Source organism: Cynara cardunculus (assembly GCF_001531365.2).
Source record: "Cynara cardunculus var. scolymus isolate 2C chromosome LG 5, CcrdV1, whole genome shotgun sequence".
Lineage (NCBI taxonomy): Eukaryota > Viridiplantae > Streptophyta > Magnoliopsida > Asterales > Asteraceae > Cynara > Cynara cardunculus.
The window spans coordinates 9,279,780-9,293,848 of NC_037532.1; the positions used below are offsets into that span (position 1 = coordinate 9,279,780).

General features: G+C 33.3%; 1 protein-coding gene and 1 long non-coding RNA gene across 2 annotated transcripts; one reads left to right on the forward strand and one right to left on the reverse strand.

Annotated features, from left to right (window-relative positions):
- Positions 1-976: 976 nt before the first annotated feature.
- Positions 977-1,544, reverse strand: LOC112513825 (subtilisin inhibitor-like). Its single transcript, XM_025120193.1, has 2 exons — positions 1,402-1,544; positions 977-1,249 (listed from the first exon to the last, which is right to left on the reverse strand). The coding sequence occupies exons 1-2, from the start codon at positions 1,457-1,459 to the stop codon at positions 1,053-1,055; spliced, it is 255 nt and encodes an 84-aa protein (XP_024975961.1). The 5' UTR covers positions 1,460-1,544; the 3' UTR covers positions 977-1,052.
- Positions 1,545-6,893: 5,349 nt separating this feature from the next.
- On the forward strand, positions 6,894-8,639 carry LOC112513783. The gene is made up of 3 exons (XR_003069302.1): positions 6,894-6,984; positions 7,500-7,622; positions 8,423-8,639. It is a non-coding gene; the product is annotated as an uncharacterized LOC112513783 (long non-coding RNA).
- The last annotated feature ends 5,430 nt before the right edge of the window (positions 8,640-14,069 follow it).

The window sequence follows — 14,069 nt, forward strand, 5'->3', positions numbered from 1 at the left end:
CACCAGATCCGATTCAAACCCAATCGGATAAACCACCCTCATCATTGCCAAATCTGATTAGTTGAATTGAAATCAACGGTATCACAGTGGTATCACAATGCATCTTATATGTGCTTGGATATCACATTGAGGGTCGTTTGTGTGATCGATCGGAAATGTAACACAGTGGTATCACAATGCATCTTATATGTACTTGGATATCACACGGAGGGTCGTTTGTGTGTTTTTTGTTTAACATGGTCAATATTTTTAGGTATCACCGGAGGAAGGGGGACGAAGAGAGAAGAGAGGAGAGAGGAGAGAGGAGAGTTTTAAAATACCTAAAATGTCCATGTATTAAATTTTAATTCAGAATTACCAAAATTATAAATTTCCTAATTTATCTATTGATTTGTGGTTGAGATTGGATCTCACATTTACCACAAACTAATCAGTTCTTCCTTGAATGAGCCTCACATGTTAGGTCATGTAATTTTGTCGTAGTAGCTTATCATGTGATGCATTTGTATACGATGAATAAGTGTTGGTCTTTTAAGTATTCTATTAAAATGGTTGATGTCCTAACAAGTGTTGTAATGGTTAATACGTATACTTTTTTGCAAGAGAAACCGAGTGTCGTTGATGCAGTATAACAAGAATGCGACTTTATGGCTCGTTTGATAATTTGAAAGCTTGCAAGCTTCAGGTTGACCAGAGGGAAAGTCAACAATGTTGATTTGAACAGAAATATACATTTTTACAAGTGGAATTAACATTCCGAACAAAATGCAAGATCAAGTATCACAAATTCAAGTTAGGAGCATGAGGTCAAGATCTGACATGGTCAATGCACAAACAAGAAGCAGAGATATCTGTTGAGAACTACTACAAGTATGAACTTTTTTGCAGTTTTAATTCAAATACATAGGAATATATATATATATATATATATATATATATATATATATATATATATATATATTATAGAAGAAAGCCTACTCAACGTGTATATGTATATTTATATCATACATATGACTGGATTGATCTCGATGCAACATGGTCAACCATCAGATCTAGCCAATTCTTGGTGCCTTGACAACATTTTGAGACGAGTCAATGAACAACCTAACTCGACTCGACACAAAATCCATTGTAACAAAACTATCCTGAGGAATCACATGGACTGTAGCCCTCGGCATTTCTTCCTTTATCTTCTTTTCCACATCTTCAGCTTTCATCCCCATGAGTTCTGGCCAATTTGTTTTCGTAGCTGCAACATGTTTAACCCGCAAAAGATCACGACACTTTTAACCACAGTTCGATTACTTTCCACCCAAGTAATCGTTAACGACAAACAATAAAGTTCACAACACCTTATCTATTATCTACAGAATTAAAAGAAAAGAACGTAAATCAACTCACGTGGGAGACTCTGTTTGGCTTCTAGAATAGGCGCGTTTCCTATGTTCTCTTCGGCCATGGCAAGAGAAATGAGCCCAATACCTTAACACGCTGATGTACACAACAGAGAGAAACAAGAGTCGGGTACCTTCAAACAATTCAATGGTAATACGCTTCAATATATAACGAACATCCCATGAATTTAATAACGTCAAGAAACATAACATACGTTTCAAAGATTCCCGTGATATTCGTTTTGTTAACGTTATCATCTCCTATTATAAATTATAGAATTTTGTATATAACAAAGAGTTTCTTTTAATAAAATCGGCTGCATAAATTAATTGGTCAAAATTAAAGCTTATAAAAAAATTAAGGTTACAAGTGGCGATATCATAATTGCCGGCCAATGAATAATACGACCAAATAAATGCATATTCATATGTGAAGAAAAACCAAAATCAAGGATCGGACCATTAAAATAATTAGATGATTTAAGAAAAATCATTAATAACGATTAAGATATTAAAGGGTTGTTTGTTTACCTCTTAATAGTTCTTTTAAGAGACAACCTCTGTTTTATTAAAAAGGTGAATTTTGTTTGGCAAAAAAAATCTGTTTTTAATGGTTCTAAAACCTTCTGAATGATTTTGTATCTTGGGCCTCTCTTAACTAGGGGTGAGCAGCGGAACCGGATACCTGTTTGCGGAACCGGAACCGCCTTGGAACTGCCGGTTCCGGAACCTGAGCCGATATGAGTGGTTCCGGTTCCGGTTCCTAAAATACGGAACCGATTGAGAACGGTTCCGGTTCTCAATTTTTCGGAACCGTTACCTGCCGGGTACCCGCCAGGACAGGTTCCGGGACCGGGTACCCGGAACCGGCGGGTACCCTGAACCGGAACCGGCGGGTACCCAGTGTTTTTCAATAAAAAAATAATTAATGTTTTTAATACCAAATTTATATTTTTAATACCAAATTTATATTATGTTACATCTTCAAAGGACGTGGTCATCTTCATTCTTATCAACTTTCTAGTTCTACTAAACTACACTTCATAGTATGTAATCGTTAAGTTTTGAACATTTACAATAATAGTATGTAATCGTTAAATTTTGAACATTTTCTATTAGTCTATTATGGTTTATAATCGTTAAACTATATTTGTAACCATTATTCCGTATAATTTGTATTCTTGTTTATTTAATTTAGTGTTTTGGCAATGTTTTATTTTTTATTTCTAAATAACAAAATTTTAATATTTTAGGAAGCGGGTACCCGGAACCGGAACCGGTTTCCGGCGGTTCCGTTTCCGGTTCCAAAAATTCAAGAACCGCTCTAACCGGTTCCGGTTCCGGTTCCAATATCTCAAGAACCGCCGGTTCCGGTTCTGGTTCTGTCAAAAAGGGCGGGTATCCGCCTATGCTCAGCCCTACCCTTAACCATTAAGCGTTCTAATATTATTGTTAAACAATTACTAAACAATTATATTTCATTTTTCACTATATCATGAGAGTCTTTTTAATCATTCTGACCACTTAATCATTCTGTACCAAATCATTCAGCATCTGTCAAATAGCCCCTAACCTTTTCTAATAACTTTGCAAGTCGTTGAAAGCCTATTGTATTATGTATCACAAAATTCAACACCAACTCTGAAGCCAAGACAACAACCACAACAACAAAATTAGCAATAGCAAAATTCCTTCAATAAGATGAGGAATCCAAGCTTAGTTGCAAACGAGCTTCGACATTATCAACTGTCAACACCTTCGTTAAACTCAAAATGCCAACGATTTGTCTTCAAACATCATCGACATATGGATATTATGAAGCCTTCTCTCGAATCCCTTCACGACATCAACACTTGAGCAACTCGATGATCTTCATTAAGCTTTCAATAGCTTAATAAACACGTCCATTGCATTTTCCATCATATGAATCTCGACTAGTGATATAAGCTTTTCTTCATGCCAAATTCTATCGTGCTTTGGCTGTGGCAATTCACTTCCACCAAATCTTGGATACAACTAAAATAACTCGAAACGTTGCTACAAGTATAAAGCTTCATTTGCGACCTCATTGATATAAGTTCCATTTCGGTATTCGACAAAATTCACAAAATGATAATGTATTGCAACCTCACATTCCAAGTGATGAATGTCCTACAAGAAGTTGAATAAATAACCCCGAGTCGACTTATATTGACACATGTCATCTTTTTTACAGACAAACAATATGTTTCATGAGTGTACAAAGCACATTGATATGTATTATTGATATCGTTTTCTGCGCACGATTATTTAAGGTGACATAAAGTGTAAAAAAATGGATACATATGAAAATTCAAATGAGATATATCATCAGAAAGCCTATTTTCGTGTTTGCTCGATTCTTTTACAGGCCAATACGTAACTGTATAGTTGAAGTTTTAGCAACGCTTTCTAAATGTCTATAAAGGATAAAGTATTTTTATTTGCAAATTAATTGATCGTTTTAGAGAAGCTTTTATAATTTTTTAAAAGCGTATCTAAAGAGTTCTTTATTTTCAGTAAATCAAAATTATATAATAAAATATTATTAGAAATTAACAAGAGTTCTCTCTAAAAGTTCTATACGAGACAATCAGAATAGTTTTCTTTGATTTCGATCTTCATATTCAACTTTGTGTTATGATTTTGTTTTTCGACCGAATATGATCGATCTTCATATTCAATTTGTCTTCATCTCTTCTATTTAGGGCTTGAGGATTCATAGAGTCACGGTCTTCAATGGCGATTTCGAGTTTGTCTTCATATCATCGTAATCGTTTATATTACTTACTAGTTTATATGCTCTTCCTTGTAATGTTTATAGTGCAAAATTCAGTTTATATTATCTGCCTTCGATCTTTCTTGTTCTATATTAGGTTAGTGAATCTAATTTTGAAATGTATCATTGAGTTAATTGATTTATCATTTTTGGGATGATTTAATTCGAATTTAGCATTGATTTGCCTTGTTCTATACTAGATTAGCTTAAATATGTCTACTAAGGGATTTATCGAATTTGTATCATATACTACTGCATTATTCATTATATATAATGTATTTGGTTAAGTTATACACTGGATTTTGTTGGATTATTTGAAATCATCATAGGAGTCGTTTACTAAATCCTTATCCGGATAATTGTTTATTGGGAAAATTCAACACTATCACTTACTTACCATGTAAGATTTTGGTCCACCAAAATGGTATTATATGCAACAATTTACCCGGTAAGCGCTAACCCTGGTAAGGGTTGTCGCCTTCAGTTACTAGGTAAGACTCTCGGTCCTTGTCTTCGCTCTTACAAGGTAAGATTCTTGGTTCTTGCCATATGCATTCGGTAAGGTAATGTGACTTGATAAGTGTTGGTCTCGTTAGGGTCTACAAGATGTGTATAACAGTTTGTAGAAGGAGGGGGGGATGAATAGAAACACAATATTTTCAAATTTAAAATATATATTGATAAAAGAAGATTAATACAGATTTTACAAGACTGTTTGCGGAAAGATAAGGTAAGAAAATCTATCTAACAATCTTAAGTTTACACACTAAATCTTAATAAATAAGAAAAGATTTGCTGTTTAAAGAAATAGAATAAAGTAAGTTCTTTTTGGGAATGAACTTGTTTAAAATGCAATAAAAGAGATTCTAACTTGCTCTTGAAGATGAGCGTATTTGTTCTTAGATGTGTGTTCTTTTACTTAAGTGCAAAGATACTCAGAGTAAGGTTTAGGTTAAGAGTATCTCTACATGGAGATAGAACACATCTATTTATACTAATTGCATTAAATGCATATTTAATGCAATATGGTAGGGTTAGAACGCGTGTCAAGCCTTAAGGGGAAGACTTGTCCTTTGCTACAGTGAATAGTACAAAAGCCTATTCATGAGCAGACATTCTTTCACAAAGTTGGTGGGTAATAGAGTCAACTAGTCGGCTCCGTACCGTACTAACACTTAGAAAGGGTATGGGTTTGTTCTTTGTGTGTATAAGGACAAGACAACAACAATCGTGCTTAGCAAGCTTCATTTGATCGCTGAATGCTGGAATAACCTGAAGGTCTCTTCAGCATTAGCTGAGGCTTGGGCAATCTTGATACATATGTAGACAGACTTGTAATCACTGAATACCGCTTCAGATCACGTACTCGCCAGTCTCTAATCTTCAATTTCATTCTTTGACATTTGTTGAAGGTTCTTTGGTGTGAGTGTTGTCTTCTTGAAGTATCGTTGTCGCTGATTGAATTTTACAATACAAGTTCTTCAGCGATCACTGAACAGATTCAGTGGAGATCGCTGGAACTGAAAAGACAGAAACAAAAATATTTCGAATAGAATAAAACGGGATTATCATCAAATCATTGAGAGAGAGGATCAACAATAAGCGCTTACTCGGATAAGTGTTTGTTAACCCCTTAGTCTACACCAATTGTAACACTAACATTGCCTACTTGCAGCTATTTGTTTGAAGTGATAACTTTCCTATTATTCAGCCTTCCACCTTGTGGTCTGAATAATTTCTATATTTCAAAAAGATCAAGGAATGCCTGATTAAGTTGAGGACATTCGTTGGTCAAGACTTTTTATTAGGAAGGAAATATGAAATTAGACCATTTATCCTTGCGTCCAAATGAATCTTTGTGATTCATCACTACAAGAGGAAATAGTTTTAGAGAAGAAATTTTCAGAGAAACTTTTAGAAGTGTATCTAAAGCTACATTATAGAGAAGGATTTAAATGACAAAAATGAAAAATTGTAACTAAAGGTTGGACGACATTTAAAGAAAGATTTATAGGCTAATTATACGGTGTAAGAAATGTCGTTAAAAGTTTTAGAGAAACTTTTTATAAAAAAATGTCTCTAAAAAATTACATTAATTTTTAGAAACACTTTTTTAAGCGTCTCTAAAGTTTAAGAAAAAATTTAAATTTTTTAAAATTAAATAAAAGTATTTAGTTACCTTTAAAAATGTATCCAAAATATTTAAATTTTATAATTTCTTTTTCTCTATTTTGAATATGTTGAAGTAAAAAATTGTCCAAAATTTTTATTTTCTCAACTTTAAAGAATATGTCGAAGATACTTATAGAATTTTATGATTTGATGTAAAAAGAAATAGTTTTATCCATTCATCGTAAAATAAATGTTCACAATGAAAAAAAACATAAAATTTTAAAAATGTATAATTATTATACTTTTCGGTCGAAAAAAATAATAATTTTACTTTTAGTTATAAAAAGATAAATTGTTTAGGGATAAAACGGAAAAGTAAACCTTTTGTTTTTAAAATAATATAAAAACTTAATTATTCATTTATCCACTACAATCTCAATCGGGCTTCAACTTGTCCTCCCTCACTCCCTCGACTCTCGCTCTCGCCTCGCTCACGGAACTCACGAACAGAAACCGATTCACGAATCGAAATCGCAATCGGCCTTGACTCAATCGGCTCTCGCTCTCACTCTCACTCTCACTCTCTGCCTCTCTCGAGTCTCGACTATCGACTGCCGATGGCCGACTGGCTCTCGGTCTCTCGCTCTCGCATCTTGACTCTTGTGAGTTGTGACTTGTGAGGTTAGGCTTTACTTATTTTATTTTTTATGTTTCTAATTCTTGTTTGATTGCAAAACCTAAGTATGAAGTTGTGACTTGTGAGGTTAGGGACATACTTCACCCATTTGATGTTTCTGTTTCGATGTGATTGTTTCTCAACTTTAATAATTCTATCGACTCCGGGTCCCTGTTGCATTGCGCTATGCCGTGTGCAGAACAAGGGATTCAAATCCAAAATTAATCAACAGAAACAGAGTTGCAAAATCAAGTAAAAATATCTCGGAGAGTGACCTGAAGAATTGATTTTTGGAGGTAATCCTAAAATGGATGGATCTCCAAGAAGGCGTTTGATCCTTGCAGCATATTGCCTTCAAGGTGTTTGTGAAAATGCTTGACTGTAATTGGGTATGAGCCGTAGGGTCTAAACCAAGAATCATCTTTTTTACTCCTAATGGTTAATGATGCGTTTTACATTTATACTAGTCCTGGCACTTTAGACCAACTTGTGTGGCTCATATCCTTGTATCTCCTTACAGCAATTGTAGCACATCTAAGGATAACCTGAAGAGAACTCAAAGAGTAGCAGCAGTGATGATGAATGGAAGCCAATCCACAGAGAGCTCAGATTTTAGTTCAAATAACATCACAGAAACATTAAGGTATGGTACATCTATTGTTTGAAATGTATATTATTTATATATGGAAAAACTTGCATACATTGAACCCTTGACTTCTATAGAGACTGGATTCAGCTGGTAGTCCGGATACTGCTGGGCTAATAACCCTTTGCAGAACCTTTCTTTCTTCTTATTTTTGCTGTAGTTTTTTTGAATTTGGGATTTTCTTGTTATGGTTTTTTTTGTATTTGAGTTGTTGCCAAAGCAATATAAATTGTTAATACCTTGCGTAATATTGCCACTGTAAAAATGCTAAACTTTAACCATAAATGCATACCTTGCAAGGTTTACTGTAAACACTTAGAATGGAATGTGTTTTAGAATCAAGTTAATTTTGTCTTGAGTTGCTTTAACATAGTATTGTATTAATATGGTGATGATTGTCAATTGAATGTTCACATGTGTAAAGGACGAATGTAGAATTATTAGGAAGTATGAACAGAACAAGCCTAAATAAATTTCACAAACCACTGTTCAAGAAAGAAAGTTGGTTCATCTTCATCTCTCTCTGATATTAGTACTTGATGCCAAGTTGATCCTGATGTTCAATATGGTAATAAACATCAACTTAGCCTATGAAGTGCTCACGCTTGACATTAACCATGTTTAAGAACTCTTTTTAAGCATTATGCTGTTGAACATATGCATGCACATGGATATTTAATGAAAATTATTTCTAGAAAGAGACTAACATTGGTTTCTCAATCTTATCCATGATGCCTTACTATTTTTATTATTGACTTGTCCTTTTCATGTGAATATTGTGCACTTTGTCTGTACAGAAAAGGAGAATTTGTGTTTGTATGGGTTTCCTAGTGAGCAATGGGAGGTCAATTTTCCTGCTGAAGAGGTGCCCCCAGAACTCCCAGAACCAGCACTGGGCATTAACTTTGCTAGAGATGGGATGCAAGAAAAGGACTGGTTATCTTTGGTTGCTGTCCATAGTGATGCTTGGTTGCTTTCTGTTGCATTCTATTTTGGTGCCAGATTTGGGTTTGATAAGGCTGATAGGTAAAAATCTTTTTAACATTGATTATATTTTAAGACAAAAGGGGGCTTAACTTCTCCATTTATGATCAAATTTTCAGACCCTCTACTTGTCTTTTTAAGTTACTATTTTCACATAATATTGGACATTATCAAAAAGTTCCATTTTTATGCAATAAGTATGGGGTGCCCTTTCAGAGTATGTATTTCAACATGGGTGTAGGTATGTTGGGCTGATTTGATTGGCAATAGTGATAACTACCCTATGATTTGTAGCTTGGAAATTGCAACATTAATGATGATAACTTCAAAATTTGATACAAATTGTTTGATCTTCAAAATTTGATACAAATAGTTTTTTATATATATTTTAAAAGGGTCATATATTGCAGGGGTATGTATGCATATATTGCAGGGGTATGTATGCATATATTGAAGCAGGCACAGGGGTATATAGGGGTATATCCAATAGCAATTGTAAACCATGAACCTATATCCATAAACTAAGGCAAGGAGCATGAATTGTGTGAGTAGTTTAGAATAAAAGTCTTTAGTGTTGGTATTGCAGTTTAACTTTCTGGTGGGCATCTCTCTTATCTTTTTTATTGCTAAAATCTCAGGCGTATATACAGACTTTGAAACATATTTTTATCTTTGTTATTGCTAAAATCATATTTTGTTTCTGTAGGCTATGTCAAGGAAAAATTCTGAGAATAGGGGGAAGCGAAAGTATGTTGCTTTAAACGGTACAGTGAGCACTCTTATCGGTGAGAGAGTCTTTTCGAAAGTTGCATTATAGAGAAAATGATGGTTGGGTTAATGACTATTCTCACACTTCATATGTAAGTTACGTTTAACGAACTCTTTTGCATGTCTTCATCGTTTTATAAATCACTAATGTTTATATATATGATTTTTATGTTCATAGGAGAACATGGTAGAGATTAAACGGCAAACTGAATCAACAGAAAATCCCCCGGGTGATCTAGAGATTATGCAACTAAGTCTTAGGTAAAAGACCTGCATATATTCGGGGATGGTCTAGGGTCCCGAGCACTAGAAGCGATTCAACAAGTTCGCGACATAGCACTTGTGCGTCAGGTCCATTGAGTCACAGCAAGATGTCTAATAGACTTGCTTCAACAGAGTCCGAGCTTGCTTCAACCAAATCCGAGCTTGCTTCAACAAAATCCGAGCTCTTTCTTATGAAGGATGAAGTCGCAGAGTTGCGACAGATGATGAGGTCAATTATATCCGGCCGGTCAGTTCCAAGTTCATCTTCATTAACTGTTCAAAACCAACGTTCGGAGACTCAAGATCGTTAGACATGCTATGATGATTTTGGATGTTTTTTGTTGATAAATTTAGTAGATATATAAGCTAATTGAATATTAAATTTGGATGGTTCTTATAATAAGAAATTATATAACAAATCTATAAAAAATTGTTTTGAGGTTTATTATTAATTTGTTCCGATTAATTTAATATTATTTATTAGTTTAATTTTATTATTATAATATATATATATTATAATATATTTTTTAGAGAAGGAATTAACTTTTTAAAAGTGTAACTAAAGATAATATTTAGAGAAGATTTTGAGTTTTGTGTATCTAAATATCATATTTAGAGAAGATTTCGTAACCGTAACTAATTAGAATTTTTAGAGAAGGTTTTTTAAAAGTGTCACTAAAGCCAATATCTTTAGAGAAGCTTTTCGATTATTTTCTCTAAAAGTATCTTTTAGTAACTTTTACAAACCATCACAAATACTTGAAAAATGTCACTAATATATATATACTTTTAGAGAAGCGTTGAATAAAAAGTTGACTAACCTTTAGAAAAGTTTTAAAAGTGTATCTAAAGCCTCAATTAAGCGTCTCTAAAGGCTAACAAAAATACACCCTCCGAAAACCCTCTCTAAAACCTTCAGCTACCGTAAGACAGACAGAGAAGGTCTTTGACAAAAGCTTATCTAAAGGCTTTAGAGAAGCTTTTAAGTACAAAACAAAAGCTTCTCTGAAGGTCATTTTTGTACAAAGTAAAGGCATTCAGAAGTCTTGCTTATTCAACTCTCACACCCATATTAAGATAAAACATGGTAATGATAATATCGGTTTTAAAGATGGTCATTCTATTACTTACTGCACCATCATTTATGCTATGAAATGGTTATAATATATAACCAAGGTGTTACAACATTCTATTTGTTTTTGTTTTTTATGCCCATATATATATATGGTTTCATCTGTTGGCCTCCAAAACCAGCTATGCCCTTTGAAAGTGTTCCCCAAACTTGTAGAATAAAATAGTTTGAACCATAGGCGGGATTCTAACATGAAAAGAGTAAAGTTGTTGTATAGGCCATAATTTGATGTCATACACTAGCATATATATACTAGTTCAAAACGACCTATTTGCTTTATTAACTTGTGTTACTCTCCACTGCATCATAAGCATTCTAAATTGGCATTTTACTCTCGTTTAACTTCATTCAGGTTTCGCCTTTTGCATTGTGCAATTGTGTTTCTTTCTTAAATTACAACACATACAGATACATGCGAAACAAGTGTAATCACAGTCGGTTAGCAAACAGTCCACAACCAGCGCCATCAAAGCCTAAAGGGGCATCAAATTGTCATTTATTACTAGTTTTGAGTTTAATAATTTGAGAATTGGACAATTGAACTTTTGACTATAAAAACAGGCCCAATGCCTAATAGTGATGAATACTGAATGCACATCGTTGGAAAAAGTTGGAAAGTTGGAAAGTTTTTGTTTGTATAAAGTTGTCTGTATGAATTAATCTGTTTGTATAAGTTGGAAGAGTTTTTGTTTCGGAGATGTAAATGAGCTTTTTTTTAGTTGGAAGGGACATGTTTGGAATTTTTTTTTTGATTCTATATAAAGCTCCCCCTAGAAGCTTACTGGATAAGTTATTTTTTATATCATTAAGCCACTACGAAACAGTCATGCATACTTGAGTGAATAAGCTGTTAGTTCCATTAAACTTATTAAGCTGTTAATAGATAAACATTTAGTCTTTAGTCATTAGACTTGTAACTTTTAAGTTTTACAATTTGCTTACTATGACAACAGTTTGGATGTAATTTACTATTTTAGTTAAAACCTAATTATAGTTTTCCTTATCTTTTAAGTTCCATATATTGAAATAAAGTTTCTATTTTGCTAATTTCAATTCTGGAAAAGGAAAAACTGGAAAAAAAGGAAGCACGATCTTAATCCAGGATTTATCATTTTATCATTTTATATTTTGTATTCGGGGTTTTGGTTTTTATTTCCCCTCCATCGTATTTTTTTAATTATAATTAATAAAATTCAACATCGGGATGAGATACTTAGCTTGAATAGGTTATAAACTTTTTAAAAAATCGCATGTTTCGTTGTTTCATTGGATTAAAAAAAATAGGTTTAGGAGCATTTTTTTTTATTATTTTCACACATAGCATCAAAAATATTAAGAAGAAGTCGTAGATATTAGCTGAATAAATGTATTTTTAGAAGAATATTAGCTGAATAAATGTATTTTTAGAAGAATATTTTTTTTTTTTGTAATTATCCTGTAACTCCTCCTTGATTTACAAGATAATCCTAAAGGAGGATTTACATGATAATTACAGTTTCTCTTTTAATCAAGGAGGATTTACAAGATAATTACAAGAAAATAATATTCTTCTAAAAATACATTTATTCAGCTAATATTATTCTAAAAATACATTTATTCAGCTAAATAGCAGAGCCCACTCTTGAAGGCACTGAGCTACAATACTAAAATTAAAAGTTATTTGCAAGTAAAACTACTTGCTCAAAATCAAAACTACTGCTCTAGCTATTAAAAATTACTTCTCTCTAACTTACAAAATAAAACTTTCTACTCAAAAGATACTAAGGTGCATGTATGGATGAATATCTCTCAAGCCAAGCATCAGTGTTTATACAAGAGGCAAAATAGGTGGGGAGATAAAGTGTGGGAAAAGTTTGAACCACTTTCCCACCCGCAAAAAAGAAGCTTTCACCAAAACATTAATGTTTTATTTTCTAGTTTTTGGACTACTTTTTTTTGCCTCCAGCCAAAATTAAGCTTAGAATGTGTCTCAACAGCTCTTCAGAACTTTCTCTACCACCTTTTGAGCTACTAAAAACGTCTTCTTCACAGGTTTGGCTTTCGATTTTTCGGAGTGGGCACTCTTGGATCCTACTGCGGATAATTTCTCGATTTTTCAGCACAAAATTGCATTAAATGGTTCAAAAGTACTTAAGCGGACACTTTCTACTTAGAAGCGAATATTAGACCAAAATGAGTGATTAAGAAACAAAGTGACCGAAATTGACAAAAGAATATTAAAGTACAACGCATGCAATAAGTCTAAAAATTAGAGTTATCACATACTTGGGGGACCTATGGTACTATTTTAAAAGATAAGGATTTTGTTTTTTTTTTTTGTTAAGACAATATAAGAAACAACGAAGCAATTACATTTGCTTAATTTATATCGGTTTGAGTCTTCACTGAGATAATATCCTCTATTTCAGATTTAAAGTTTTGAAAAGATGGAAGATATATGCTAAGTCAAGACCTTTAAGGAAGCACCTGGTTTAAGATCCATTCATCTCCTGTTCTGTTATATACTTTTCATCGATGATCGACCACACATAAATGGTGTTTTGATACTAACATAGATTTTTGTTCCTCTTATTTTTGTTTTACACTTTGTTATGTTCCAAATTTTGTTGCTGATATTGGTTTAATTATATGAATCATCATATGCATGACACTTCTACCAAGTTTGATATACATACATATATATAATGTTTTTATACTAATGCAAATTTTCGATGTTGAGAGAACTCATTACTCATGGTTATTTTTATTAGAGGTATTTTACCATTCAACCGAACTAACATCTCCAGTATTACAGATTACATCAGAGATCTTGTAACACCCCCGTCCCGCGTGGTCAAAGACGGGAGATGCCACAATTGGAAAATAAACCAACAGGCTATATAAAACAGAGCGGCTAATTAAATTTTACCAAAAGATAATTACATAACCACAAACGGAGATAACGTGTCTCAAAATACGGTCCCAAAATAYCAGCATGTCTACATTAGTCATCAAAAGTTTAACAAAAATATGACTTAATGAGTTATCTTCAATATTGTCATTTCCGTAACTCTCATCCCAAAATCCCTGCCAAGTCATGTACCTGCCGAGGACAAGAAAATCTCGGCTGAGCTTAATGCTCAGTGAACGGATAATAATATAATAAAACAATGAATRTGAGATAACAAGTTCAAAAACAATTGATAACGCCAAATGATAATCCAAAATAAAGTCAAAATGCCCAAAATCATATCAAGAGTCCGAAGACCAAACTGCATCACGAGGATGCGTTGTTCCCAAAGGATGATCAGTCCATT

Bases quoted from the DNA above. Each gene is read 5' to 3' on its own strand.
- LOC112513825 (XM_025120193.1), bottom strand. From the start codon at position 1,459: ATGGCCGAAGAGAACATAGGAAACGCGCCTATTCTAGAAGCCAAACAG. The intron at 1,250-1,401 runs GTGAGTTGATTT...AACATGTTGCAG, and splicing joins AGCCAAACAGAGTCTCCCAC to CTACGAAAACAAATTGGCCA.